At 48.6% G+C, this 26,965-nt stretch overlaps 1 protein-coding gene across 2 annotated transcripts in view; it reads right to left on the bottom strand.

The window, feature by feature from the left end:
• Positions 1 to 15,905: 15,905 nt before the first annotated feature.
• Positions 15,906 to 26,965, bottom strand: part of RPN2 (ribophorin II) — a 74,852-nt gene continuing 63,792 nt past the window's right edge. Inside the window, exons 17-18 of one of the 2 annotated variants that reach the window (XM_063960344.1) lie at positions 22,928 to 22,998; positions 15,906 to 16,312 (exon numbers count right to left, since the gene is read on the bottom strand). In XM_063960344.1, coding sequence (XP_063816414.1) covers positions 22,947 to 22,998 — 52 coding nt within the window. In that variant the 3' untranslated portion in view covers positions 15,906 to 16,312; positions 22,928 to 22,946. The remainder of the gene's footprint in view (positions 16,313 to 22,927; positions 22,999 to 26,965) is intronic. The other variant, XM_063960345.1, reaches the window with a different exon arrangement.

Raw genomic sequence — 26,965 nt, 5'->3', positions numbered from 1 at the left:
GGGATTATACCAAAGCTCCCAAACGGGCGGGAGAGTGCGGATGACTCTGCAGCACCGAGTGAGAGAACTCCAGGTCCTCCTCAGCCAGGGTGTGCCCTTGACCAAGTAGCAGCTCGGCAAAGTTGTAAAGCCGAGACCCCTCGGGCAGTCGCCCAAGATGAGCCCACCTTCCTTGTGGAATGGGCATTTATATATTTTGGCTGTGGCAGTCCTGCCACAGAATGTGCAAGCTGAATTGTACTACACATTCAACTAGCAATCGTCTGCTTAGAAGCAAGAGCACCCAGTTTTTTGGGTGCATACAGGATAACAGCAAGTCAGTTTTCCTGACTCCAGCCGTCCTGGAAATCTATATTTTCAGGGCCCTGACAACATCTAGCAACTTGGAGTCCTCCAAGTCTCTAGTAGCCGCAGGTACCACAATAAGCTGGTTCAGATGAAACGCTGACACCACCTTAGGGAGAAACTGGGGATGAGTCCGCAGCTCTGCCCTGTCCGAATGGACAAATCAGATATGGGCTTTTGTGAGACGAAGCCGCCAATTCTGACACTCGCCTGGCCGAGGCCAGGGCCAACATCATGGTCACTTTCCATGTGAGATATTTCAAATCCACAGATTTGAGCGGTTTAAACCAACGTGATTTGAGGAATCCCAGGACTACGTTGAGATCCCACAGTGCCACTGGAGGCACAAAAGGGGGTTGTATATGCAGTACTCCCTTGTCAAATTTCTGGACTTCAGGAACTGAAGCCAATTCTTTCTGGAAGAAAATCGACAGGGCCGAAATTTGAACCTTAATGGACCCCAATTTGAGGCCCATAGACACTCCTGAGTTGAAATTTCTTCGTGGGGCCTTCCTGGCCTCACACCACGCAACATATTTTCGCCACATGTGGTGATAATGTTGTGCGGTCACCTCCTTCCTGGCTTTGACCAGGGTAGGAATGACCTCTTCCGGAATGCCTTTTTTCCCTTAGGATCCGGCGTTCAACCGCCATGCCGTCAAACGCACCCGCGGTAAGTCTTGGAACAGACATGGTACTTGCTGAAGCAAGTCCCTTCTTATCGGCAGAGGCCCTGAGTCCTCTGTGAGCATCTCATGAAGTTCCGGGTACCAAGTCCTTCTTGGCCCATCCGGAGCCACGAGTATAGTTCTTACTCCTCTACGTCTTATAATTCTCAGTACCTTTGGTATGAGAAGCAGAGGAGGGAACACATACACCGACTGGTACACCCATGGTGTTACCAGAACGTCCACAGCTATTTCCTGAGGGTCTCTTGACCTGGCGCAATACCGGTCCAGTTTTTTGTTCAGGCGGGACGCCATCATGTCCACCTTTGGTCTTTCCCAACGGTGCACAATCATGTGGAAACAACTTCTCGATGAAGTCCCCACTCTCCCGGGTGGAGGTCGTGCTGAGGAAGTCTGCTTCCCAGTTGTCCACTCCCGGAATGAAAACTGCTGACAGTGCTATCACATGATTTTCCGCCCAGCGAAGAATCCTTGCAGTTTCTGCCATTGTCCTCCTGCTTCTTGTGCCGCCCTGTCTGTTTACGTGGGCGACTGCCGTGATGTTGTCCCACTGGATCAATACCGGCTGACCTTGAAGCAGAGGTCTTGCTAAGCTTAGAGCATTGTAAATTGCTCTTAGCTCCAGTATATTTATGCGGAGAGAAGTCCCCAGACTTGATCACACTCCCTGGAAATTTTTTCCCTGTGTGACTGCTCCCCAGCCTTTCAAGCTGGAATCCGTGGTCACCAGGACCTAGTCCTGAATGCATAACTGTGGCACTTTAGTAGATGAGCACTCTGCAGCCACCACAGAAGAGACACCCTTGTCCTTGGAGACAGGGTTATCCGCTGATGCATCTGAAGATGCGATCCGGACCATTTGTCCAGCAGATCCCACTGAAAAGTTCTTGCGTGAAATCTGCCGAATGGAATCGCTTCGTAAGAAGCCACCATTTTTCCCAGGACCCTTGTGCAATGATGCACTGACACTTTTCCTGGTTTTTGGAGGTTCCTGACTAGCTCGGATAACTCCCTGGCTTTCTCCTCCGGGAGAAACACCTTTTTCTGGACTGTGTCCAGAATCATCCCTAGGGACAGCAGACATGTCGTCGGAGACAGCTGCGATTTTGGAATATTTAGAATCCACCCGTGCTGTCGTAGAACTACTTGAGATAGTGCTACTCCGACCTCCAACTGTTTTCTGGACCTTGCCCTTATCAGGAGATCGTCCAAGTAAGGGATAATTAAGACGCCTTTTCTTTGAAGAAGAATCATCATTTCGGCCATTACCTTGGTAAAGACCCGGGGTGCCGTGGACAATCCAAACGGCAGCGTCTGAAACTGATAGTGACAGTTTTGTACCACGAACCTGAGGTACCCTTTGTGAGAAGGGCAAATTTGGACATGGAGGTAAGCATCCTTGATGTCCAGGGACACCATATAGTCCCCTTCTTCCTGGTTCGCTATCACTGCTCTGAGTGACTCCATTTAGAATAGGTCTCACCGAGCCGTCTGGCTTCAGTACCACAATATAGTGTGGAATAATACCCCTTTACTTGTTGTAGGAGGGGTACTTTGATTATCACCTGCTGGGAATACAGCTTGTGAATTGTTTCCAATACTGCCTCCCTGTCGGAGGTAGACGTTGGTAAAGCAAACTTCAGGAACCTGCGAGGGGGAGACGTCTCGAATTTCCAATCTGTACCCCTGGGATACTACTTGTAGGATCCAGGGGTCCACTTGCGAGTGAGCCCACTGTGTGCTGAAACTCTTGAGACGACCCCCCACCGCACCTGTTTGTACGGCCCCAGCGTCATGCTGAGGACTTGGCAGAAGCGGTGGAAGGCTTCTGTTCCTGGGAATGGGCTGCCTGCTGCAGTCTTCTTCCCTTACCTCTATCCCTGGGCAGATATTATGGGGACGAAAGGACTGAGGCTGAAAAGACTATGGGGTAAATTTACTAAGATTCGTAATTTCCGAAAAAAGGTCAAAGTTCAATCACGAATGACATCGACAGTGTAAAACTGCAACTTTTTGAATTGATTACGATGGATTTACTAAGCTGTCGTATTCGGGTTTTTCTTTTCTTCCGATGTCGATGTCATTCGTGGTTTTTTACCTATTTTTACGGCAGTGATTAGCAAAACACTGCCGACTTTTTTTACAATCAATCTCGGCCGGATCTGTGTGATCCGTGCTGGGGTTTATTTTATTTTTTTTTTTTAATTAAACACTGTAAAATATAAAAAAAAAATGCGTGGGGTCCCCCCTCCTAAGCATAACCAGCCTCGGGCTCTTTGAGCCGATCCTGGTTGCAAAAATATGGGGAAAAAATGACAGGGGTTCCCCCATATTTAAGCAACCAGCATCGGGCTCTGCGCCTGGTCCTGGTCCCAAAAATACGGGGGACAAAAAGAGTAGGGGTCCCCCGTATTTTTAAAACCAGCACCGGGCTCCACTAGCTGGACAGATAATGCCACAGCCGGGGGTCACTTTTATATAGTGCCCTGCGGCCGTGGCATCAAAAATCCAACTAGTCACCCCTGGCCGGGGTACCCTGGGGGAGTGGGGACCCCTTCAATCAAGGGGTCCCCCCCCCCAGCCACCCAAGGGCCAGGGGTGAAGCCCGAGGCTGTCCCCCCCCATCCAATGGGCTGCGGATGGGGAGGCTGATAGCCTTTGTTGTAAAAGAAAAGATATTGTTTTTAGTAGCAGTACTACAAGGCCCAGCAAGCCTCCCCCGCATGCTGGTACTTGGAGAACCACAAGACAAGACACACACACCGTGAAAGTAAAGATTTATTACATACATCCACACAAACATACATACATACTTACCTTATGTTCACACGCAGGTCGGTCCTCTTCTCCAGTAGAATCCAAGGGGTACCTGTTGAAGAAATTATACTCACGAGATCCAGGGGTCCAGGCTCCTCGGGAAATCCAGGGGTAATCCACGTACTTGCATAAAATAAGAAAACGGAAAGCCGAGCCACGAACTGAAAGGGGCCCCATGTTTTCACATGGGACTCCTTTCCACGAATGCCAGAAACCCACTCTGACTGATGTCTAAGTGGGTTTCTTCAGCCAATCAGGGAGTGCCACGTTGTAGCACTCTCCTGATCGGCTGTGTGCTCTTGTCCTCACTGACAGGCAGCACACGGCAGTGTTACAATGTAGCGCCTATGCGCTACATTGTAACCAATGATGGGAACTTTCTGCCCTGCGGTTGACCTAAAGTGACGTCACCGCTGAGCTGAAAGTTCCCAGCATTGGTTACAATGTAGCGCATAGGCGCTACATTGTAACACTGCCGTGTGCTGCCTGTCAGTGAGGACAAGAGCACACAGCCGATCAGGAGAGTGCTACAACGTGGCGCTCCCTGATTGGCTGCAGAAACCCACTTAGACAGAAGTCAAAGTGGGTTTCTGGCATTCGTGGAAAGGTGACCCATGTGCAAACATGGGTCCCCTTTCAGTTCGTGGTCGGGACACCGTTTTTTTTTTTTTTCAAGTACGTGGATTAACCCTGGATTTGCCGAGGAGCCTGGACCCCTGGATCTCGTGAGTATAATTTATTCAACAGGTACCCCTTGGATTCTACTGGAGAAGAGGACCGACCTGCGTGGGAACTTAAGGTAAGTATGTATGTATGTGTGTATGTATGTAATAAAATTATACTTTCACGGTGTGTGTGTCTTGTCTTTTTTTGGGTATTTTTTTAGTAGTAGTACTACAGGTACCAGCGGGCCCGTTTTTCCGTCGCATGCTGGTACTTGTGGTTCTCCAAGTACCAGCATGCGGGGGAGGCTTGCTGGGCCTTGTAGTACTGCTACTAAAAACAATATCTTTTCTTTTACAACAAAGGCTATCAGCCTCCCCATCCGCAGCCCATTGGATGGGGGGGGACAGCCTCGGGCTTCACCCCTGGCCCTTGGGTGGCTGGGGGGGGGGACCCCTTGATTGAAGGGGTCCCCACTCCCCCAGGGTACCCCGGCCAGGGGTGACTAGTTGGATTTTTGATGCCACGGCCGCAGGGCACTATATAAAAGTGACCCCCGGCTGTGGCATTATCTGTCCAGCTAGTGGAGCCCGGTGCTGGTTTTAAAAATACGGGGGACCCCTACTCTTTTTGTCCCCCGTATTTTTGGGACCAGGACCAGGCGCAGAGCCCGATGCTGGTTGCTTAAATATGGGGGAACCCCTGTCATTTTTCCCCCCATATTTCTGCAACCAGGATCGGCTCAAAGAGCCCGAGGCTGGTTATGCTTAGGAGGGGGGACCCCACGCAATTTTTTTTGAAAAAAAAAGCACTTTCCCACCCCTTCCCACTGATATACATGCACGGATCTCATGGATCCGTGCATGCCTATCCAATCACGAATAAAAAAAGCAGGTCTGTTTTTTTTTTAGCACTTTTTTACGAGTTGTAATTTTTCACGGCAGTGTTTGTTCTTTTTTTGCTTTGCACTTCTTAGTAAATGACCGAGATTCATACTTAAACAGCCGCGTTTTGACCGATCGCTGCCAGAGTTTCGCATATATAGAAATGCATCTTTTAAATGCTCTATAGTCAATAAAATACTGTCCCTGTCAAGGGTATCAATATTTCCAGTCAGGGAATCCGACCAAGCCACCCCAGCGCTGCCCATCCAGGCTGAGGCGATCGCTGGTCGCAGTATAACACCAGTATGTGTGTATATACTTTTTAGGATATTTTCCAACCTCCTATCAGTTGGCTCCTTGAGGGCGTCCGTATCTGGAGACGGTAACGCCACTTGTTTTTATAAGCGTGTGAGCGCCTTATCCACCCTAAGGTGTGTTTCCCAACGCGCCATAACTTCTGGCGGGAAAAGGTATACCGCCAATAATTTTCTATCGGGGGAAACCCACGCATCATCACACACTTCATTTAATTTATCTGATTCAGGAAAAACCACATGTAGTTTTTTCACACTCCACATAATACCCTTTTTTGTGGTACTTGTAGTATCAGAAATATGTAACATCTCCTTCATTGCCCTTAACAAGTAACGTGTGGCCCTAAAGGAAAATACGTTTGTTTCTTCACCGTCGACACTGGAGTCAGTGTCCGTGTCTGTGTCGACCGACTGAGGTAAAAGGACGTTTTAACGCCCCTGACGGTGTTTTAGACGCCTGGACAGGTACTAATTGGTTTGCCGGCCGTCTCATGTCGTCAACCGACCTTGCAGCGTGTTGACATTATCACGTAATTCCTTAAATAAGCCATCCATTCCGGTGTCGACTCCCTAGAGAGTGACATCACCATTACCGGCAATTGCTCCGCCTCCTCACCAACATCGTCCTCATACATGTCGACACACAAGTACCGACACACAGCACACACACAGGGAATGCTCTGATAGAGGACAGGACCCCACTAGCCCTTTGGGGAGACAGAGGGAGAGTTTGCCAGCACACACCAAAAACGCTATATTATACAGGGACAACCTTTATATAAGTGTTTTTCCCTTATAGCATTTTAATATATATATACATATCGCCAAATAAGTGCCCCCCCTCTCTGTTTTAACCCTGTTTCTGTAGTGCAGTGCAGGGGAGAGCCTGGGAGCCTTCCCACCAGCCTTTCTGTGAGGGAAAATGGCGCTGTGTGCTGAGGAGAATAGGCCCCGCCCCCTTTTCGGCGGGCTTCTTCTCCCGTTTTTGAGACCTGGCAGGGGTTAAATACATCCATATAGCCTCCAGGGGCTATATGTGATGTATTTTTAGCCAGAATAAGGTATTATACATTGCTGCCCAGGGCGCCCCCAGCAACGCCCTGCACCCTCCGTGACCATTGGTGTGAAGTGTGTGACAACAATGGCGCACAGCTGCAGTGCTGTGCGCTACCTTCATGAAGACTGAAAAGCCTTCTGCCGCCGGTTTCTGGACCTTCAATCTTCAGCATCTGCAAGGGGGGTCGGCGGCGCGGCTCCGGGACGAACCCCAGGGTGAGACCTGTGTTCCGACTCCCTCTGGAGCTAATGGTGTCCAGTACCCTAAGAAGCCAATCCATCCTGCACGCAGGTGAGTTGAACTTCTCTCCCCTAAGTCCCTCGATGCAGTGAGCCTGTTGCCAGCAGGACTCACTGAAAATAAGAAACCTAAAAACTTTTTCTAAGCAGCTCCTTAAGAGAGCCACCTAGATTGCACCCTGCTCGGACGGGCACAAAAACCTAACAGAGGCTTGGAGGAGGGTCATAGGGGGAGGAGCCAGTACACACCACCTGATCCTAAAGCTTTAGTTTTGTGCCCTGTCTCCTGCGGAGCCGCTAATCCCCATGGTCCTGACGGAGTCCCCAGCATCCACTTAGGACGTCAGAGAAATATATATATATATAATGTGTGTGTGTGTTCCTGTCTTGAAGGGAGGGGGTGGGGGGTGGGGTGAAGAGTTCCTCACCGCACCGCCAGTACCTGATTTTATCAGCAGTGCGTCTCCCACCGGCACCGTATCCCAGCGTAACTGTAAAGTGGTGAGGTGCTATGACCAGCAGCTTTTGTAGTGCGCAGAGGGCGCGGGCTGCAGCCTTTTTCCCCGCGGGTATCGGAGGGGGAGGGGGGGCAGTGGGGAGCGTGGGTGAAAGAGCTCGGTGGTGGGCTAGTGGAAAATGGCGCCTGGGAGCCGCTCAGGGGAGGACACCTTACCAGTGATGTTGCTGGCTATGCAGTGTTGGTGTCCTCTCCCCTGTGTCGCTCCGACCCACCCAGCCGCAGCGGTGAAGGAGCCGCCGGGTCCCGCCACCGAAACTAGGAGGCCGCCCGCGGCAACGCCAGCCGGGAACAGGGCCTCCCGCAGGAGCTGCAGCCTCGGGTCAGTAGGGGACGATCCCCGCAAGTAGCAGGTCCGGGGGCTGTTAGGAGGCGAGAGGCGTGCGCCGTGAAAATGGCGCGGCCGGAGGTCCGGCGGACGGGCTGTAAAATCGAGGCCTAGTGCAGGCCGCAGTCCGCGGGAGCTGTTCTGATGCTCCCCGACTCCGCAGCTTCAGGCTGGTGATAGTAGAAGAGGCAGGGGGAAATATAGAAGGAAGGGCAGGGGCAAGTTTGGGTGGGTTAAGAGGGAGAAAAGGTGGTATTAGGGCAGGAGCTACTGAGAGCTGCGACGCCTCTCGTCAGATGTTAAGCCACGCCCCTCGAATACTGTCTTTTATAGGACACAGATTGTGTACAATAGTGGCTCTCCCCCTTTACTACACCCTGTACCAGTTTTCCAACGTTTTCTGAGTGTCAGGAGGAGCTGTGTGCGCCAGCTGTTGCAAGCAAAGGAAAGTGACAAAATGCTGCTGGTCCCACTCTGATGTAGCTCAACCTTCCCCAACGGCGCCGGGGCTACAGTGTTTTTTATACTGGCAATGTCTCCCAAATAGCTTAAAAACATTACACAACTGCTAACTTAAGCCGCCGCTAGCCAGTGTACACAGAGGGCTGTAACGGGGTCCCCCCCCCCCAGGAGGGTCCCATATGCCTCCCCTGCATGTCAGCCGCACTTTGAACCAGGGGACCCCCCCCTAGCGGGTCCCCTGGTTTGTACTCACCACTGCCGTCACCTTCAGGCTATTGTTAAGGGTGTGCGGCGTGCTGCGATTGCGACAGCTAAGGCGCAGTGCCCCGCTGTACAAACAACCTCTCAGGATGGTGGTCCTGTAGCAGGGAAGTGGCTCTGACACCTCGCAAGGCCAGTGACCGCCACCTACCCTCCTAACTCACACAGTGCAGGTATGCTGTTGCCCAAACAGCATACCGAAAATAAAGATTGAAAATAAACTGAAGAAAACTCTGGAGCTGCAGAGATGTGCATTCTCTCCTGAGGGCACTTTTTCTAAATTACCTGTGGGAGGGGGTATAGAGGGGAGGAGCCAGCACACCCAGTGAAGAAATTTACAGTGCACCGGCTCCTTTGGACCTAGTCTATACCCCATCGTACTAAGTCTCCCCAATATCCCTTATGGATGCTAGAGAAAAAGACTAATACATTTTAAAACATCCTAATTAGTCAAGTAACCTGTACAATAATATAAAGCCACCCAAAAAAATAAGATTTTACTTACCGGTAAATCTATTTCTCGTAGTCCGTAGTGGATGCTGGGGACTCCGTAAGGACCATGGGGAATAGACGGGCTCCGCAGGAGACAGGGCACTCTAAGAGAATTAGGACTACTGGTGTGCACTGGCTCCTCCCTCTATGTCCCTCCTCCAGACCTCAGTTAAGGAAACTGTGCCCGGAAGAGCTGACAGTACAAGGAAAGGATTTTGGAATCCAGGGTAAGACTCATACCAGCCACACCAATCACACCGTATAACTCGTGATAAACTTACCCAGTTAACAGTATGAACAACAACAGAGCATCAGACCAACCTGATGCAACCATAACATAACCCTTATGTAAGCGATAACTATATACAAGCATTGCAGAAGAGGTCCGCACTTGGGACGGGCGCCCAGCATCCACTACGGACTACGAGAAATCGATTTACCGGTAAGTAAAATCTTATTTTCTCTAACGTCCTAGTGGATGCTGGGGACTCCGTAAGGACCATGGGGATTATACCAAAGATCCCAAACGGGCGGGAGAGTGCGGATGACTCTGCAGCACCGAATGAGCAAACACAAGGTCCTCCTCAGCCAGGGTATCAAACTTGTAGAACTTTGCAATAGTGTTTTAACCTGACCAAGTAGCCGCTCGGCAAAGCTGTAATGCCGAGACCCCTCGGGCAGCCGCCCAAGAAGAGCCCACCTTCCTTGTGGAATGGTCTTTTACCGATTTTGGAGGCGGCAATCCAGCCGCAAAATGAGCCTGCTGAATCGTGTTACAGATCCAGCGAGCAATAGTTTGCCTTGAAGCAGGAGCACCCAGCTTGTTGGATGCATACAGGACAAACAACGACTCAGTTTTCCCGACTCCAGCCGTTCTGGCTACATAAACCTTCAAAGCCCTGACTACCTCTAGTAACTTGGCATCCTCCAAGTCACGAGTAGCCGCAGGCACCACAATAGGTTGGTTCAAATGAAAAGATGCCAACACTTTTGGCAGAAATTGCGGACTAGTCCGTAATTCTGCCCTGTCCATATGGAAAACCAGATAGGGGCTTTTATGTGACAAAGCCGCCAATTCTGACACACGCCTAGCCAAAGCTAAGGCCAACAGCATGACCACCTTCCACGTGAGATATTTTAACTCCACGGTTTTAAGTGGCTCAAACCAGTGTGATTTCAGGAAACTCAACACCACGTTAAGATCCCAAGGTGCCACTGGTGGCACATAAGGGGCTGAATATGCAGCACTCCCTTTACAAACGTCTGAACTTCAGGAAGAGAAGACCGTTCCTTTTGAAAGAAAATGGATAGGGCTGAAATCTGGACCTCAATGGACCCCAATTTTAAGCCCAAAGTCACTCCCGACTGTAGGAAGTGAAGGAAACGGCCCAGCTGGAATTCCTCCGTAGGGGCATTCCTGACCTCACACCAAGCAACATATTTTCGCCATATACGGTGATAATGCTTAGCCGTCACGTCCTTCCTAGCCTTTATTAGCGTAGGAATAACCTCATCCGGAATGCCTTTTCCTGCTAGGATCCGGCGTTCAACCGCCATGCCGTCAAACGCAGCCGCGGTAAGTCTTGGAACAGACAGTGCCCCTGTTGCAACAGATCCTGTCTGAGAGGCAGAGGCCATGGGTCCTCTGTGAGCATTTCTTGCAATTCCGGATACCAAGTCCTTCTTGGCCAAACCGGAACAATGAGTATTGTTCTCACTCCTCTTTTTCTTACGATTCTCAGCACCTTGGGTATGAGAGGAAGAGGAGGAAACACATAAACCGACTGGAACACCCACGGTGTCATTAGTGCGTCCACAGCTATCGCCTGAGGGTCTCTTGACCTGGCGCAATACATTTGTAGCTTTTTGTTGAGGCGGGATGCCATGTCCACCTGTGGCAGTTCCCAACGACTTGTAATCTGTGTGAAGACTTCTTGATGAAGTCCCCACTCTCCCGGGTGGAGGTTGTGCCTGCTGAGGAAGTCTGCTTCCCAGTTGTCAACTCCCGTAATGAACACTGCTAACAGTGCTTTTACGTGATTCTCCGCCCCGCAAAGAATTCTGGTGGCTTCCGCCATCGCCACCCTGCTCCTTGTGCCGCCTTGGCGGTTTACATGAGCCACTGCGCTGATGTTGTCTGCCTGAATCAGCACCGGTTGGTAGCGAAGCAGAGGCTCTGCTTGACTTAGGGCGTTGTATATGGCCCTTAGTTCCAGGATATTGATGTGCAGACAAGCCTCCTGACTTGACCACAGACCCTGGAAATTTCTTCCCTGTGTGACTGCCCCCCACCCTCGGAGGCTTGCATCCGTGGTCACCAGGACCCAGTCCTGAATGCCGAACCTGCGACCCTCGATAAGGTGGGCACTCTGCAGCCACCACAGAAGAGGCACCCTGGCCCTGGGGGATAGGGTGATCAGCCGCTGCATCTGAAGATGCGATCCGGACCACCTGTCCAACAGATCCCACTGAAAGGTCCTCGCATGGAACCTGCCGAAGGGAATGGCTTCGTATGACGCCACCATCTTTCCCAGGACTCGCGTGCATTGATGCACCGACACCTGTTTTGGTTTTAAGAGGCCTCTGACCAGAGTCACGAGCTCCTGAGCCTTCTCAGCCGGCAGAAAAACCTTCTTCTGGTCTGTGTCCAGAATCATGCCCAAGAAGGGCAGACGCGTCGTAGGAATCAGCTGCGACTTTGGAATATTCAGAACCCAGCCGTGCTGTTGCAATACCTCCCGAGAGTGTGCTACGCTGATCAGCAACTGCTCTCTGGACCTCGCCTTTCTGAGATCGTCCAAGTATGGGATAATTGTAACGCCTTGCTTTCGCAGAAGCATCATCATTTCTGCCATTACCTTGGTAAATATTCTCGGTGCCGTGGACAGACCAAACGGCAACGTCTGGAATGGCTAATGACAATTCTGTACCACAAATCTGAGGTACGCCTGATTAGGTGGATAAATGGGGACATGAAGGTATGCATCCTTTATGTCCCGACACACCATATAATTCCCCCCTTCCAGGCTTGCGATGACCGCTCTGAGCGATTCCATCTTGAACTTGAACCTTTTCAGGTATATGTTCAGGAATTTTAAATTCAATATGGGTCTGACCAAACCGTCCGGTTTCGGGACTACAACATGCTCGAATAATAACCCCCTCCTTGTTGAAGGAGGGGGAACCTTGACCACCACCTGCTGAAGATACAATTTGTGAATTGCAGTTAACACTGTTTCCCTCTCGTGGTGGGAAGCTGGCAGAGCCGTCGGTGAGGGGGCATCTTCTCAAAGTCCAGCTTGCATCCCTGAGACACAATATTTATTGCCCAGGGACCTAACAGGGAGTGAACCCACTTGTGGCTGAACTTACGCAGGCGTGCCCCCACCGGGCCTAGCTCCGCCTGTGGAGCCCCAGCGACATGCGGTGGATTTTTGTAGAGGCCGGGGAGGACTTCTGTTCCTGGGACCTAGCTGTGTTGTGCAGCTTCTTTCCACTGCCCCCGCCTCTGGCAAGAAAGGACGCACCTCGGACTTTCTTGTTTCTTTGTTCTAAAGGCTGCATTTGATAATGTCGCGCTTTCCTAGGCTGTGCAGGAATATAAGGCAAAACAACAAAATTACCAGCTATAGCTGTGGAGACCAGGTCCGAGAACCCTTCTCCACACAATCCTCAGCCTTCCATATGCCTCTTAAGTCGCCATCATCTGTCCATTGCATATTCTACAAGACACGTCAATCAGAAATCGACATAGCTTTGTCTCTAGGAACCAGTATACTCATGTCTCTTTGGGCATGTTATATATATATATATATATATATATACACATACATACATATTCATATACACACACCCACACACATATATATATACAGGTTGAGTATCCCTTATCCAAAATGCTTGGGACCAGAGGTATTTTGGATATCGGATTTTTCCGTATTTTGGAATAATTGCATACCATAATGAGATATCATGGCAATGGGACCTAAATCTAAGCACATAATGCATTTATGTTTTATATGCACCTTATACACACAGGTAATTTTAGCCAATATTTTTTATAACTTTGTGCATTAAACAAAGTGTGTCTACATTCACACAATTCATTTATGTTTCATATACACCTTATATACACAGTCTGAAGGTCATTTAATACAATATTTTTAATAACTGTGTATTAAACAAAGTTTGTGTACATTGAGCCATCAGAAAACAAAAGTTTCACTATCTCACTCTCGCTCAAAATATTCCGTATTTCGGATATTTGGATGTGGGATACTCAACCTGTGTATGTATGTATGTATGTATGTATGTATGTATGTATGTATGTATGTATGTATATATATATATATATATATATATATATATCTCTTAAGACAGCATCTTTACTATATATATATATATATATATATATCTCTATATATACATATATCTATATATATCGACATACTAGGGTCTCAATCTCTGCTGATAAGGTACCTGTCTCCACTCTGCCCCAGCGCTATAAACCCATGCCGACACAATCGCCGGTCTGAGTAGTGTACCAGAATGTGCACGCTATCTGCAGGATCCCTGAGAATAGCTGTTACGACAGGTTACCTTTTGGGCAAACGTGACACCCTAGGGGAAGATTCCCATCGTATCCTGGCCCTAGTGGGGAAAGGATACTGCCTGAGAATTTTGTGGGAAACTGCAGTCTCTTGTCTGGAGATTCCCGCTCTTTTTCCTCATGAGAGGAGGGAAATTTACCTCAGCTTTCTTCCCTTTAAACATGTGTACCCTTGTCAGGGACAGATGAGTCATCAGTGATATGCAAATCATCTTTTATTACAATAATCATATATTGAATACTTTTCTGCCATTTTGGCTGTAACTTTGCATTATCGTAGTCGACACTGGAGTCAATCTCCATGTCGACATCAGTGTTTATTATTTTGGATAGTGAGCATTGAGAGACACTGAAGGTCTCTGCGACAGAGGGACAGACATGGGTAGATTTCCTGTCTGTCCTCTAATCTTTTGTGCAATAAATTCACCTCAGCACTTAATTACACATATCCAACAGGTGTCGGCGTTGTCGACGGAGACACCCTCACACATTTGCTTTATCTCCTCCTTAGGGGAGCCTTTTACCTCAGACATGTCGACACACACGTACCGACAAACAACACACACAGGGGATGCTCTATTTGAAGACAGTTCCCCCACAAGGCCCTTTGGAGAGACAGAGAGAGAGTATGCCAGCACACACCACAGTGCTATATGACCCAGGAATCACACAGTAACCCAGTAGCTGCTGTATATATTGTTTTTACGCCAAATTTATGTGCCCCCCCTCTCTTTTCACCCTCTTCTATCGTGCTTCTGCAGGGGAGAGCCTGGGGAGCTTCCTCTCAGCGGAGCTGTGGAGAGAAAATGGCGCTGGTGAGTGCTGAGGAAGAAGCCCCGCCCCCTCAGCAGCAGGCTTCTGTCCCGCGATTTTGTAAAATAATGGCGGGGGCTCATGCATATATACAGTGCCCAGCTGTATATATGCTATTTTGCCAGGAGGTACTCAATTGCTGCCCAGAGCGCCCCCCCCACCCCCCTGCACCCTACAGTGACCGGAGTGTGTGGGAGCAATGGCACACAGCTGCAGTGCTGTGCGCTACCTCATATGAAGACAAAAGTCTTCTGCCGCCGATTTCGATGTCTTCTTGCTTCACTCGCCGGCTTCTGTCTTCTGGCTCTGCGAGGGGGACGGCGGCGCGGCTCCGGGAACGGACGACCAAGGTTGAGTTCCTGTGTTCGATCCCTCTGGAGCTAATGGTGTCCAGTAGCCTAAGAAGCGCAACCTATCCGCAGTTAGTAGGTTTGCTTCTCTCCCCTCAGTCCCACGTAGCAGAGAGTCTGTTGCCAGCAGATCTCTCTGAAAATAAATAATCCTAATAAAATACTTTCTTATAAGCAAGCTCAGGAGAGCTCACTAAAGTGGACCCAGCTCTGACCGGGCACAGATTCTAACTGAGGTCTGGAGGAGGGACATAGAGGGAGGAGCCAGTGCACACCAGTAGTACTAAATCTTTCTTAGAGTGCCCTGTCTCCTGCGGAGCCCGTCTATTCCCCATGGTCCTTACGGAGTCCCCAGCATCCACTAGGACGTTAGAGAAATTAATAATTTAATAGCAAACTGAATGTATCAAAGCCACACATGGCTGCAGTCCTAGGGAGAGAAACAGTACCTGTATGTCAGTTTGTGTGTACTCCACCTCTAAGATATATCATAAATGTGCAGCTTTGATTGCTCGCTGTAAACCAGATCCAAAAATGGTGGTAGGGTGGTCCAAAGAGGGTTTTAAAGTGCATTAATCTTTTTTGATTAGCTACTTCTGATAAAAATGGTGGTGTAAAGTTTACATTTTAAAATTGTATTTCCGAGTGTTTTTTAATAAAAATATATAAACCAAAGCTGATCAGTTTTATTCCCTGTATTAGCGCTGCTTCCTTTACACATTTAACTTATTTTATTAATAAGGCAGCATGTTTCTGAACCATAAAGTTCTATTTCTTTTTTTATAGATGTGCCCAAAATTGGCGGGGGTGACCATATTAAAAAATTAAACCTTATATGTACATGCACTGTATATTTTTTTTAAATGTTAAATTAATTAGCAATAAGAATCTAGCATTCAAACATACAAATTTGAAAAACCTTGCATTCTAACTGGCTATAGAATTGACACGAGTACTTCAAGACACAAACTGATGTGAAATAATTTTACCTAAAAACAGATTTCTGTCAATCATAAAGCTTCAACCTTGGTACAATAGCTGTGAAGAAATGAAACAAATGCCAGACCCGCTCACCTTTAATTTTATTTTCAGGAGGGAAAAAAAAAAAAAAAAAATACAAAACCCCCAAGTCCCATTTTTTCCTAATTCCACTTTTCAAAACAAAAACAATGGCACTGATCCCCGAACACTCAAATTGTCATGGTCTGAAAATGTGTGAAGCCGTTCAGGTGGGTCACAGCCTCCCCCAAACGAAAAGCATGGCAGCGTACAGTGTCTGGAATGGAATTCACAGTGGTTTCAATGAAGAGAGGCAAGAACAGTGGTGGAGGGACTGTAACGTTACAATCAGTGCAGAAGACCTACTTGGGGCACAGAAATAAAAACGTACTGCAGTTTCAACTTGTACAAATGAACAGACGCTGCCATCTTAAGGTGTTGTCTTTGTATCCTGATCCCTTCACTTCTTTGTCCTGATGGAATAAAATGATAAAGGTTAAATAGGTCATACTAAATATTATCTAATGCTTAACACTTCACTATACTGACTGATTACTACCACTATCAGCAAGCTCTTGTATGTATGATGTTACTGCCGATCCCCCAATACAACAGAAAAACCTATCCGGATAGTCCAAATGGAAAAAAATAAGAATTTACTCACCGGTAATTCTATTTCTCGCAGTCCGTAGTGGATGCTGGGAACTCCGTAAGGACCATGGGGATAGACGGGCTCCGCAGGAGACTGGGCACTCTAAAAGAAAGATTAGGTACTATCTGGTGTGCACTGGCTCCTCCCTCTATGCCCCTCCTCCAGACCTCAGTTAGGGAAACTGTGCCCGGAAGAGCTGACACAACAAGGAAAGGATTTGGAATCCAGGGTAAGACTCATACCAGCCACACCAATCACACTGTACAACTTGTGATAACCATACCCAGTTAACAGTATGAACAACAACAACTGAGCCTCACTCAACGGATGGCTCATAACAATAACCCTTTAGTGAAGCAATAACTATATACATGTATTGCAGAGAGTCCGCACTTGGGACGGGCGCCTAGCATCCACTACGGACTACGAGAAATAGAATTACCGGTGAGTAAATTCTTATTTTCTCTGACGTCCTAGTGGATGCTGGGAACTCCATAAGGACCATGGGGATTATACCAAAGCTCCCAAACGGGCGGGAGAGTGCGGATGACTCTGCAGCACCGAATGAGCAAACTCAAGGTCCTCCTCAGCCAGGGTATCAAACTTGTAGAATTTAGCAAATGTGTTTGAACCCGACCAAGTAGCAGCTCGGCAAAGCTGTAAAGCCGAGACCCCTCGGGCAGCCGTTCAAGAAGAGCCCACCTTCCTTGTGGAATGGGCTTTTACTGATTTAGGATGCGGCAGTCCAGCCGCAGAATGTGCCAGCTGAATCGTGCAACAGATCCAGCGAGCAATAGTTTGCTTTGAAGCAGGAGCACCCAGCTTGTTGGGTGCATGCAGGATAAATAGAGAGTCAGTTTTCCTGACTCCAGCCGTCCTGGAAACATAAATTTTCAGGGCCCCGACTACGTCCAGCAACTTGGAATCCTCCAAGTCCCGAGTAGCCGCAGGCACCACAATAGGTTGGTTCAAATGAAACGCTGATACCACCTTTGGGAGAAATTGGGGACGAGTCCTCAATTCTGCCCTGTCCATATGGAAGATCGGATACGGGCTATTACATGACAAAGCCGCCAATTCTGACACACGCCTAGCTGAAGCCAAGGCCAACAGCATGACCACCTTCCACGTGAGATACTTTAGCTCCACGGTCTTAAGTGGCTCAAACCAGTGTGATTTCAGGAAATCCAACACAACGTTAAGATCCCAAGGTGCCACTGGAGGCACAAAAGGGGGGCTGAATATGCAGCACTCCCTTAACAAATGTCTGAACTTCAGGCAGTGAAGCCAGTTCTTTTTGAAAGAAAATAGATAGGGCCGAAATCTGGACCTTTATGGATCCTAATTTTAGGCCTATAGTCACTCCCTGACTGTAGGAAGTGCAGGAATCGACCCAGCTGGAATTCCTCTGTAGGGGCCTTCCTGGCCTCACACCAAGCAACATATTTTCGCCATATACGGTGATAATGTTTTGCGGTCACGTCTTTCCTAGCCTTTATCAGCGTAGGAATAACTTCATCCGGAATGCCCTTTTCCGCTAGGATCCGGCGTTCAACCGCCATGCCGTCAAACACAGCCGCGGTAAGTCTTGGAACAGACAGGGCCCCTGCTGTAACAGGTCCTGTCTGAGAGGCAGAGGCCATGGGTCCGCTGAGATCATTTCTTGTAGTTCTGGGTACCAAGTTCTTCTTGGCCAATCCGGAACGATGAGTATAGTTCTTACTCCTCTCTTTCTTACTATCCTCAGTATCTTGGGTATGAGAGGAAGAGGAGGGAACACATAAACCGACTGGTACACCCACGGTGTCATTAGTGCGTCCACAGCTATCGCCTGAGGGTCCCTTGACCTTGCGCAATATTTTTTTTAGCTTTTTGTTGAGGCGGGACGCCATCATGTCCACCTGTGGCAGTTCCCAGCGATTTACAATCTGTGTGAAGACTTCTTGATGAAGTCCCCACTCTCCCGGGTGGAGGTCGTGCCTGCTGAGGAAGTCTGCTTCCCAGTTGTCCACTCCCGGAATGAACACTGCTGACAGTGCTAGTACGTGATTCTCCGCCCATCGAAGAATCCTTGTGGCTTCTGCCATTATCATCCTGCTTCTTGTGCCGCCCTGGCGGTTTACATGGGCGACCGCCGTGATGTTGTCTGACTGAATCAGTACTGGTTGGTTTTGAAGCAGGGGCTCTGCTTGCCTCAGGGCGTTGTAAATGGCCCTTAGTTCCAGTATATTTATGTGTAGTGAAGTCTCCAGACTTGACCACTGTCCTTAGAAGTTTCTTCCCTGAGTGACTACCCCCCATCCTCGGAGGCTTGCATCCGTGGTCACCAGGACCCAGTCCTGTATGACGAACCTGCGGCCCTCGAGAAGATGAGCACTCTGCAGCCACCACAGCAGAGACACCCTGGCCCTTGGGGACAGGGTGATCAACCGATGCATCTGAAGATGCGATCCGGACCATTTGTCCAACAGATCCCACTGAAAGATCCTTGCATGGAACCTGCCGAAGGGAATTGCTTCGTAAGAAGCCTCCATCTTTCCCAGGACTCGCGTGCAGTGATGCACCGACACCTGTTTTGGTTTCAGGAGGTCCATGACCAGAGAAGACAATTCCTGGGCCTTCTCCACCAGGAGAAACACCTTCTTCTGTTCTGTGTCCAGAATCATGCCCAGGAAAAGCAGACGCGTCGCAGGAATCAGCTGCGACTTTGGGATATTCAGAATCCAGCCGTGCTGTTGCAACACTTCCTGAGAGAGTGCTACGCTGACCAACAACTGCTCTCTGGACCTCGCCTTTATGAGGAGATCTTCCAAGTACGGGATAATAATAACTCCCTTCTTCCGAAGGAGTATCATCATTTCGGCCATTACCTTGGTAAATATTCTCAGTGCCGTGGACAGGCCAAACGGCAATGTCTGGAATTGGTAATGACAGTCCTGTACCACAAATCTGAGGTACTCCTGGTGAGGTGGGTAAATGGGGACATGCAAGTAAGCATCTTTTATGTCCAGCGACACCATAAAATCCCCCTCTTCCAGGCTTGCAATGACCGCTCTGAGCAATTCCATTTTGAACTTGAATTTCTTTATATAAGTGTTCAAGGACTTTAAATTCAGAATGGGTCTCACCGAACCGTCCGGTTTCGGTACCACAAACATTGTGGAATAGTAACCCCTTCCCTGTTGAAGGAGGGGGACCTTGATTATCACCTGCTGGAGGTACAGCTTGTGAATTGCCGCCAGTACTACCTCCCTTTTCCTGGGAGCAGCTGGCAAGGCAGATTTGAGGTAACGGCGAGGGGGAGTCGCCTCGAACTCCAGCTTGTATCCCTGAGATACAATTTGTACAGCCCATAGATCCACTTGTGAGCGAACCCACTGGTTGCTGAAGTTTCGGAGACGCGCCCCCACCGCACCTGGCTCCGCCTGTGGAGCCCCAACGTCATGCGGTGGACTTAGTGGAAGCATGGGAGGATATTTGTTCCTGGGAACTGGCTGCCTGGTGCAGCTTCTTTCCTCTACCCTTGCCTCTGGCCAGAAAGGATGCTCCTCTGACCCGCTTGCCTTTCTGAGGCCGAAAGGACTGCACTTGATAATACGGTGCTTTCTTAGGCTGTGAGGGAACCTGAGGCAAAAAAGTCGACTTCCCAGCTGTTGCTGTGGATACGAGGTCCGAGAGACCGTCCCCAAACAATTCCTCACCCTTATAAGGCAAAAGCTCCATATGTTTTTTAGAATCAGCATCACCTGTCCACTGCCGAGTCCATAATACTCTCCTGGCAGAAATGGACATTGCATTAATTCTAGATGCCAGCAGGCAAATGTCCCTTTGGGCATCCCGCATATATAAGACGACGTCTTTTATATGTTCGAGGGTTAGCAAAGCAGTATCCCTGTCGAGGGAATCAATGTTGTCTGACAGGGTATCAGTCCATGCTGCTGCAGCACTACACATCCAGGCTGAAGCAATAGCAGGTCTCAGTAGAGTACCAGAGTGTGTATACACAGACTTCAGGATAGCTTCCTGCTTTCTATCCGCAGGCTCCTTTAGGGCGGCCCTATCCTGAGACGGCAGTGCCACCCTTTTAGGTAAGCGTGTGAGCGCCTTGTCCACCCTAGGGGATGTTTCCCAACGTAACCTATCCGTTGGCGGGAAAGGGTACGCCATCAGTAACCTCTTAGAAATCACTAGTTTCTTATCAGGGGAACTCCACGCTTCTTCACACAAATCATTTAATTAATCAGATGGGGGAAAAGTCACTGGCTGCTTTTTCTCCCCAAACATAATACCCCTCTTGGTGGTAACCGGGTTAATGTCAGAAATGTGCAATACATCTTTCATTGCAGTAATCATGCATCGGATGGCATTTGTAGACTGTACATTTGTCTCATCATCATCTACACTGGAGTCAGACTCCGTGTCGACATCTGTGTCTACCATCTGAGCTAGCGGGCGTTTATGAGCCCCCGACGGCTTCTGAGTCGCCTGGGCAGGCGCGGGCTGAGACCCCGGCTGTCCCAAGGCTGCTGCGTCATCGAACCTTTTATGTAAGGAGTTGACACTGTCGGTTAAGACCTTCCACATATCCATCCAATCAGGTGTCGGCCCCGTCGGGGGCGACACCACATTTATCTGCCCCTGCTCCGCCTCCACGTAACCCTCATCAAACATGTCGACACAGCCGTACCGACACCGCACACACACAGGGAATGCTCAGACTAAGGACAGGACCCCACAAAGTCCTTTGGGGAGACAGAGTATGCCAGCACACACCACAGCGCTATATAACAGGGATTCACACTATAAAAAGTGATTTACCCAATAGCTGCTTAAATATCTTATTTGCGCCTAAATTTATGTGCCCCCCCTCTCTTTTTTACCCTTCTTGTATCAGGATACTGCAGGGGAGAGCCTGGGGAGCTGCTTCCAGCGGAGCTGTAAAGGGAAAATGGCGCTGGTGTGCTGAGGAAGAAGGCCCCGCCCCCTCAGCAGCGGGCTTCTGTCCCGCATTTTCTGTAACTTAATGGCGGGGTTTTTTACACATATACAGTTAACAGACTGTATTATGTGTATTTTATGCCAAAAGGTATTATAATTGCTGCCCAGGGCGCCCCCCCCTCCAGCGCCCTGCACCCTACAGTGACCGGAGTGTGTGGTGTGCTGTGGGAGCAATGGCGCACAGCTGCAGTGCTGTGCGCTACCTTAATGAAGACAGGAGTCTTCTGCCGCCGATTTCATCGCTTCTCTTCTGTCTTCTGGCTCTGCAAGGGGGACGGCGGCGCGGCTCCGGGAACGGACGATCGAGGTCAGGCCCTGTGTTCGAACCCTCTGGAGCTAATGGTGTCCAGTAGCCTAAGAAGCACAAGCTAGCTGCAAGCAGGTAGGTTTGCTTCTCTCCCCTCAGTCCCACGTAGCAGTGAGTCTGTTGCCAGCAGATCTCACTGAAAATAAAAAAAAACTAACAAATACTTTCTTTTCTAGCAAGCTCAGGAGAGCCCACTAGGAGCACCCAGCTCTGGCCGGGCACAGATTCTAACTGAGGTCTGGAGGAGGGGCATAGACGGAGGAGCCAGTGCACACCAGATAGTACCTAATCTTTCTTTTAGAGTGCTTAGTCTCCTGCGGAGCCCGTCTATCCCCATGGTCCTTACGGAGTTCCCAGCATCCACTAGGACGTCAGAGAAATAAAAAGTGTATTGGGCTTGTCAATATAAAGCATACCTAACTCACTCATTTCCACTGATATTTCACAACATTAAACACAGAATGCAGTGTATTTATGCTGATATTAGGTGAGGTTTTTTATGTTTCCCCTGTAAAGCACCTCATAAACAAAAGTTCACTGCACAGATTACAATAACATGAATGAGAAACAGGAAGATGCCTTTAACTAGTTCTGCAGAGATTTTTTTTTTTTTTACATTACACATTAATATATTTTTGAACAGAATGATATTCTAATGTTCACAATATACAATATGTGTAGTGATTTTAGAAGGTACATTTGGTTGCAGCAACATACTGCACAAAACCTGCATAGACTGTTCTTGCTTATACATACATGCATAATGTCCCCTCAACAGTTTGAAATGGATTCACAGACAGATATTAGTAGCACACGACACGTACTGGAAATGCAGGTGGCATATTGGTTAGACGTAGACTTAGTGGCACTGCTCTCTTAACAGAACATAAAGCCACGCAGTAAATTCTTCCTACAGTACATCAGGTGATTAGACATATACAAGACCTTCTTCTGAACACAGCGGCTAAGCCCTTCATTATTAGCCATAATGGTATGTGCCATACAGTAGCCACGGCCTGTGAGGTGGACACCGATAAAAGACAGGAAACACGAGTATTGTGAAATGGGGGATGGGGGAGTGTAGCATGCATGCTGGACAGGTGGAAGAATGATTTGGTAAGGCAGCCTTACTTCATGAGACACTCCCAGATTACCGAAGTGTTCTATACTTTGCCAACCTACTGCTTTGTTCGGCTGCAGTCCTGAGAGAAAGAGAGAGGGAGGAAAAAAGAAGCGGAGCAGTGAGGGCTCAAAGAGAAGACGAAGGCTGGGAATTATAGAGAGGTTAGAGCAGGGGCAGAAAACTTGTGGCACTCCAGCTGCTGTGGAACTACACATTTCAGCATACCCTGCAACAGTTTTGCTGTTAAGGCATGATAAAACTGTTGCAACACATGCTGGGATGTGAGGTTCCACAGCAGATGGCATGCTAGGGGTTGCCTAACCCTGGGATAGAGTATAGATGCTCCATGGCAATGAGCTGTACAGAAATCAGATTATTGCAAAAGGTGTTTTGGACTTAAAAACACTGTCTTCTAACCCTCAAAGTCAGCATAGGGTTTCAAAGTCTCACTAGCTGAAATAGGAGGATTTTGGTACTTACGGATAAATCCCTTTTTCGGAACCATAGGGGACACTGGCATAACTTCAAGACTGTGGGGTGATGATGGTGGCTTACAGGGGGCTGGCACTTTAAATATTCTAAGAAGTGAAACAGGCTCCTCCCCCTCTATCCCCCATCATCCCTGAGTTATGAACTAGCCGAGAGGAGACGGGAATAAGAGAACAGAAACTATACGAGGGAAGACAGCATAACAATTAAACACAACAGAACAACAAGGCAGGCAAGAGAACAGCAACGGGAGGGCAGCCAGTGTCCCCTATGGCTTCCGAAAAAGGGATTTATCGGTAAGCACCAAAATCCTCCTTTTTTACTGTCAGCCATTAGGGGACACTGGCACAACTGCAAGACTGTGGGGACGTCCCAAAGTTATCCCCCCTGGGTGGGAGATCACTGAGGACCTTGCAAAAAAGACAGCCAAACCGTGAAGATGAAGCCGCAAAAATATAAAACTTGTAGAATTTAGCAAATGTATGAATACTGGACCAAGTGGCTGCACGAGGTGTTGAGACGTTGTAGCCCCCCTACTAGCAATGGATACTGGCGGTCGCCTAGACTGGTGGAGATAGGCCTGACAAACAGTCAACTTAATCCAGCAGGCCACCCACGACGAGGGAAATCATAACGCACAAATAAATCAGACTTCCTGAAAGGCGCAGTCCGCTCTTCATAAATCCCCAAGGTTCTCACTACATCCAGAGAAGAAGGTGTCCCAGAATCGTCCTGCAAAGATGGAACCACAATAGGCTGATTGACGTGAAAAGCAGACACGACCTCGGGAAGGAAAGAAGCACGTGTTCTCAACTCCGACCGATCACGATGAAAAATCAAAAATGGGAGAGGGGGGGGGGGGGGGCTGCAAGACAAGGCACTTAATTCAGAAACTGTCCGGGTTGAGGCTATAACTAGTAGAAAAGAAGTCTTTCAAGTAAGGCATCTTCTCCCGAAGGTTCAAATCAGGTTGACTGTAGACATTCCAGCACCAGATTTAAATCCCAAGGCGCTGTAGGTGGAACAAACGGAGGTTGTACCCGTAGAACCCCTTATAGAAAGTATTGCACATCCGCCAGGAGTGCTACGCATTTCTGGGGCAAAAAAAAAAAAATCCGATAAAGCAGATACCTAAACCTTCAGGGATCCTAGACGAAGTCCGGAATCCAATCCTGTTTAAACAAACACTAAGAACCGTGAGACGAAAAGAATCCGATGGAAATCCTCTTCAATCACACCAAGCTATATAGGATCGCCAGATGTGAAGGTAATGGGCTGCCGTAGCCAGTTTTCTTGCCTGCAACATTGTGGGGGGGGATCACACATTCCGGAATTCCTTTTCTTTTCAGGATGTCATCCTCAATAGCCATCCCGTTAAACATAGCCGTGGAAAGGCCCTTGTTGGAGTAGATCCGGACGCAGAGGAAGAGGTCAAGGATAATCTGCTAGAAGAAAGCGCAGGTCTGAATACCAAGCCCTCCGATGCCAACCTGGTGCCACCAGGATCACCGTGATTGACTCCTGTTTGAGTCTCTTGAGAATTCGAGACAATAAATGAAACGTAGAAAACACAAACTAGGTCGTACGGCCAGAGCGTCCACAGCTTCCGCTTGAGGATCCCGGGATCTGGAGATGCATCTTGGAAGCTGATGATTGAGACTGTATGCCATGAGATCCACGTCTGAACACCCCCAGCGTTGTATCAGATCGTTGAACACCTCCGGGTGAAGTGCCCATTTTACCGGATGTAGATCCCGACAGCTGAGGTAGTCTGCTTCCCAATTGTCCACTCCTGGAATGAATACCGCCGAGAAAATGACTGCATTGAGTTCTGCCCACTGGAGAATACGTGACACCTCTCGCATTGCCTGGCGACTGTGAGTTCCGCCTTGTTTGTTTACATACGCTACAGCATTCGTGCTGTCCGATTTAACTTTTACCGCCTTGGATCGCAGAATGTGGGCTGCTTGTACCAACGCATTGTAGCTCGCTCTCAGTTCCAACACATTTATTGGCAACTGCGATTCTTGTGTAGACCAGTGGCCCTGAAGATTGGAGTCCAACACAACTGCGCCCTATTCCCTGAGGCTGGCATCCGTCGCGAGGAGCGTACAGTCCCAGACACCCACCTGTGAGATTGTGCAACTGGAGCCACCAAAGAAGCGAAAGTCGTGTCTCCGGCGTTAGACTAAATAACTGTTGAATGTGTAGATGTGACCCCGACCGTGGATGTAACAGGTCCAGCTGGAAAGGACGTGAATGAAAATGTCCGAATTCCAGAGTTTCGAAAGCAGCTACCATCTTCCCAAGCAGACAAATGCATAAATGGACTGATACCCGTCGTGGCTTGAGAACAGCCAGAAAACAGTTTCTGTATACTCAGAGTTTTGTCTTGTGGCAGAAAAACTCTGTACATTGGTGTCCAGGATCACACCGAGAAACTGGAGATGCTGTGACGGCTGAAGGTTGGATTTCCGAAAATTGACTATCCATCCATGTTCTACTAACACACTATACGTTAATAGAGCATGCTCCTGGAGAATGAGAATGTTAATAGAGCATGCTCCTTGAGAATGAGATCGGATGGAGCCTTGAGGAGGTTGTCTAGGTATGGTATTATTGTGATTTCCAATGATCTGAGGTGAGCCATCATCACCGACATGACCTTGGTAAAACCTCTGGGTGCTGAGGACAGTCCGAATAGTAAGGCTCTGAACTGAAAATTATCCTGTTGAATCGCGAACCTGAGAAACGCTTGGTGAGGTTCCCAGATCGGAATGTGGAGATATACATACTTTATGTCTAGGGAGATCATGAATTCCTTGGGATCCAGGTTCAAAATCACTGAGTTGAGCGACTCCATCTTGAACCGGTAATAAGACAGAAACTGATTCAATGATTTCAGGTTTGGTCTACCGTACCGTCTGGCTTGGGAATTCCGAGAAAATTGCAATAGTAACCCTTTTTCCGTTGACTAAGTGGTACCGGCATTAGCACAGCTGATACTACTTGGTCCGTATTGCACCCTGAAGGGCTAAACTTTTGTCTAGAAGGATGGGAAGGACTTGTCGTAAAATATTTCTTTGGCGGTAAAACTTTGAAATCTAACTCGTACCCTCGGGAGATGATGTTGCGAATCCACGCATTGTTGGATATTTTGAACCAGGAATTCCGAAAATGTAATTGCGAGATGGTTCCTGTTAGCGCTACCGCCTAGGGGAAAAAAATAAGATTTTACTTACAGATAAATCTATTTCTCGTAGTCCGTAGTGGATGCTGGGGACTCCGTCAGGACCATGGGGAATAGCGGCTCCGCAGGAGACAGGGCACAAAAGCAAGCTTTTAGGATCACATGGTGTGTACTGGCTCCTCCCCCTATGACCCTCCTCCAAGCCTCAGTTAGGTACTGTGCCCGGACGAGCGTACACAATAAGGAAGGATCTTGAATCCCGGGTAAGACCCAAACCAGCCACACCAATCACACCGTACAACTTGTGATCTGAACCCAGTTAACAGTATGATAACAATGAAGTAGCCTCTAAAAAAGATGGCTCACA

This window comes from Pseudophryne corroboree, chromosome 3 (genome assembly GCF_028390025.1).
Source record: "Pseudophryne corroboree isolate aPseCor3 chromosome 3, aPseCor3.hap2, whole genome shotgun sequence".
Lineage (NCBI taxonomy): Eukaryota > Metazoa > Chordata > Amphibia > Anura > Myobatrachidae > Pseudophryne > Pseudophryne corroboree.
This window is presented reverse-complemented; position numbering and strand designations above follow the sequence as displayed.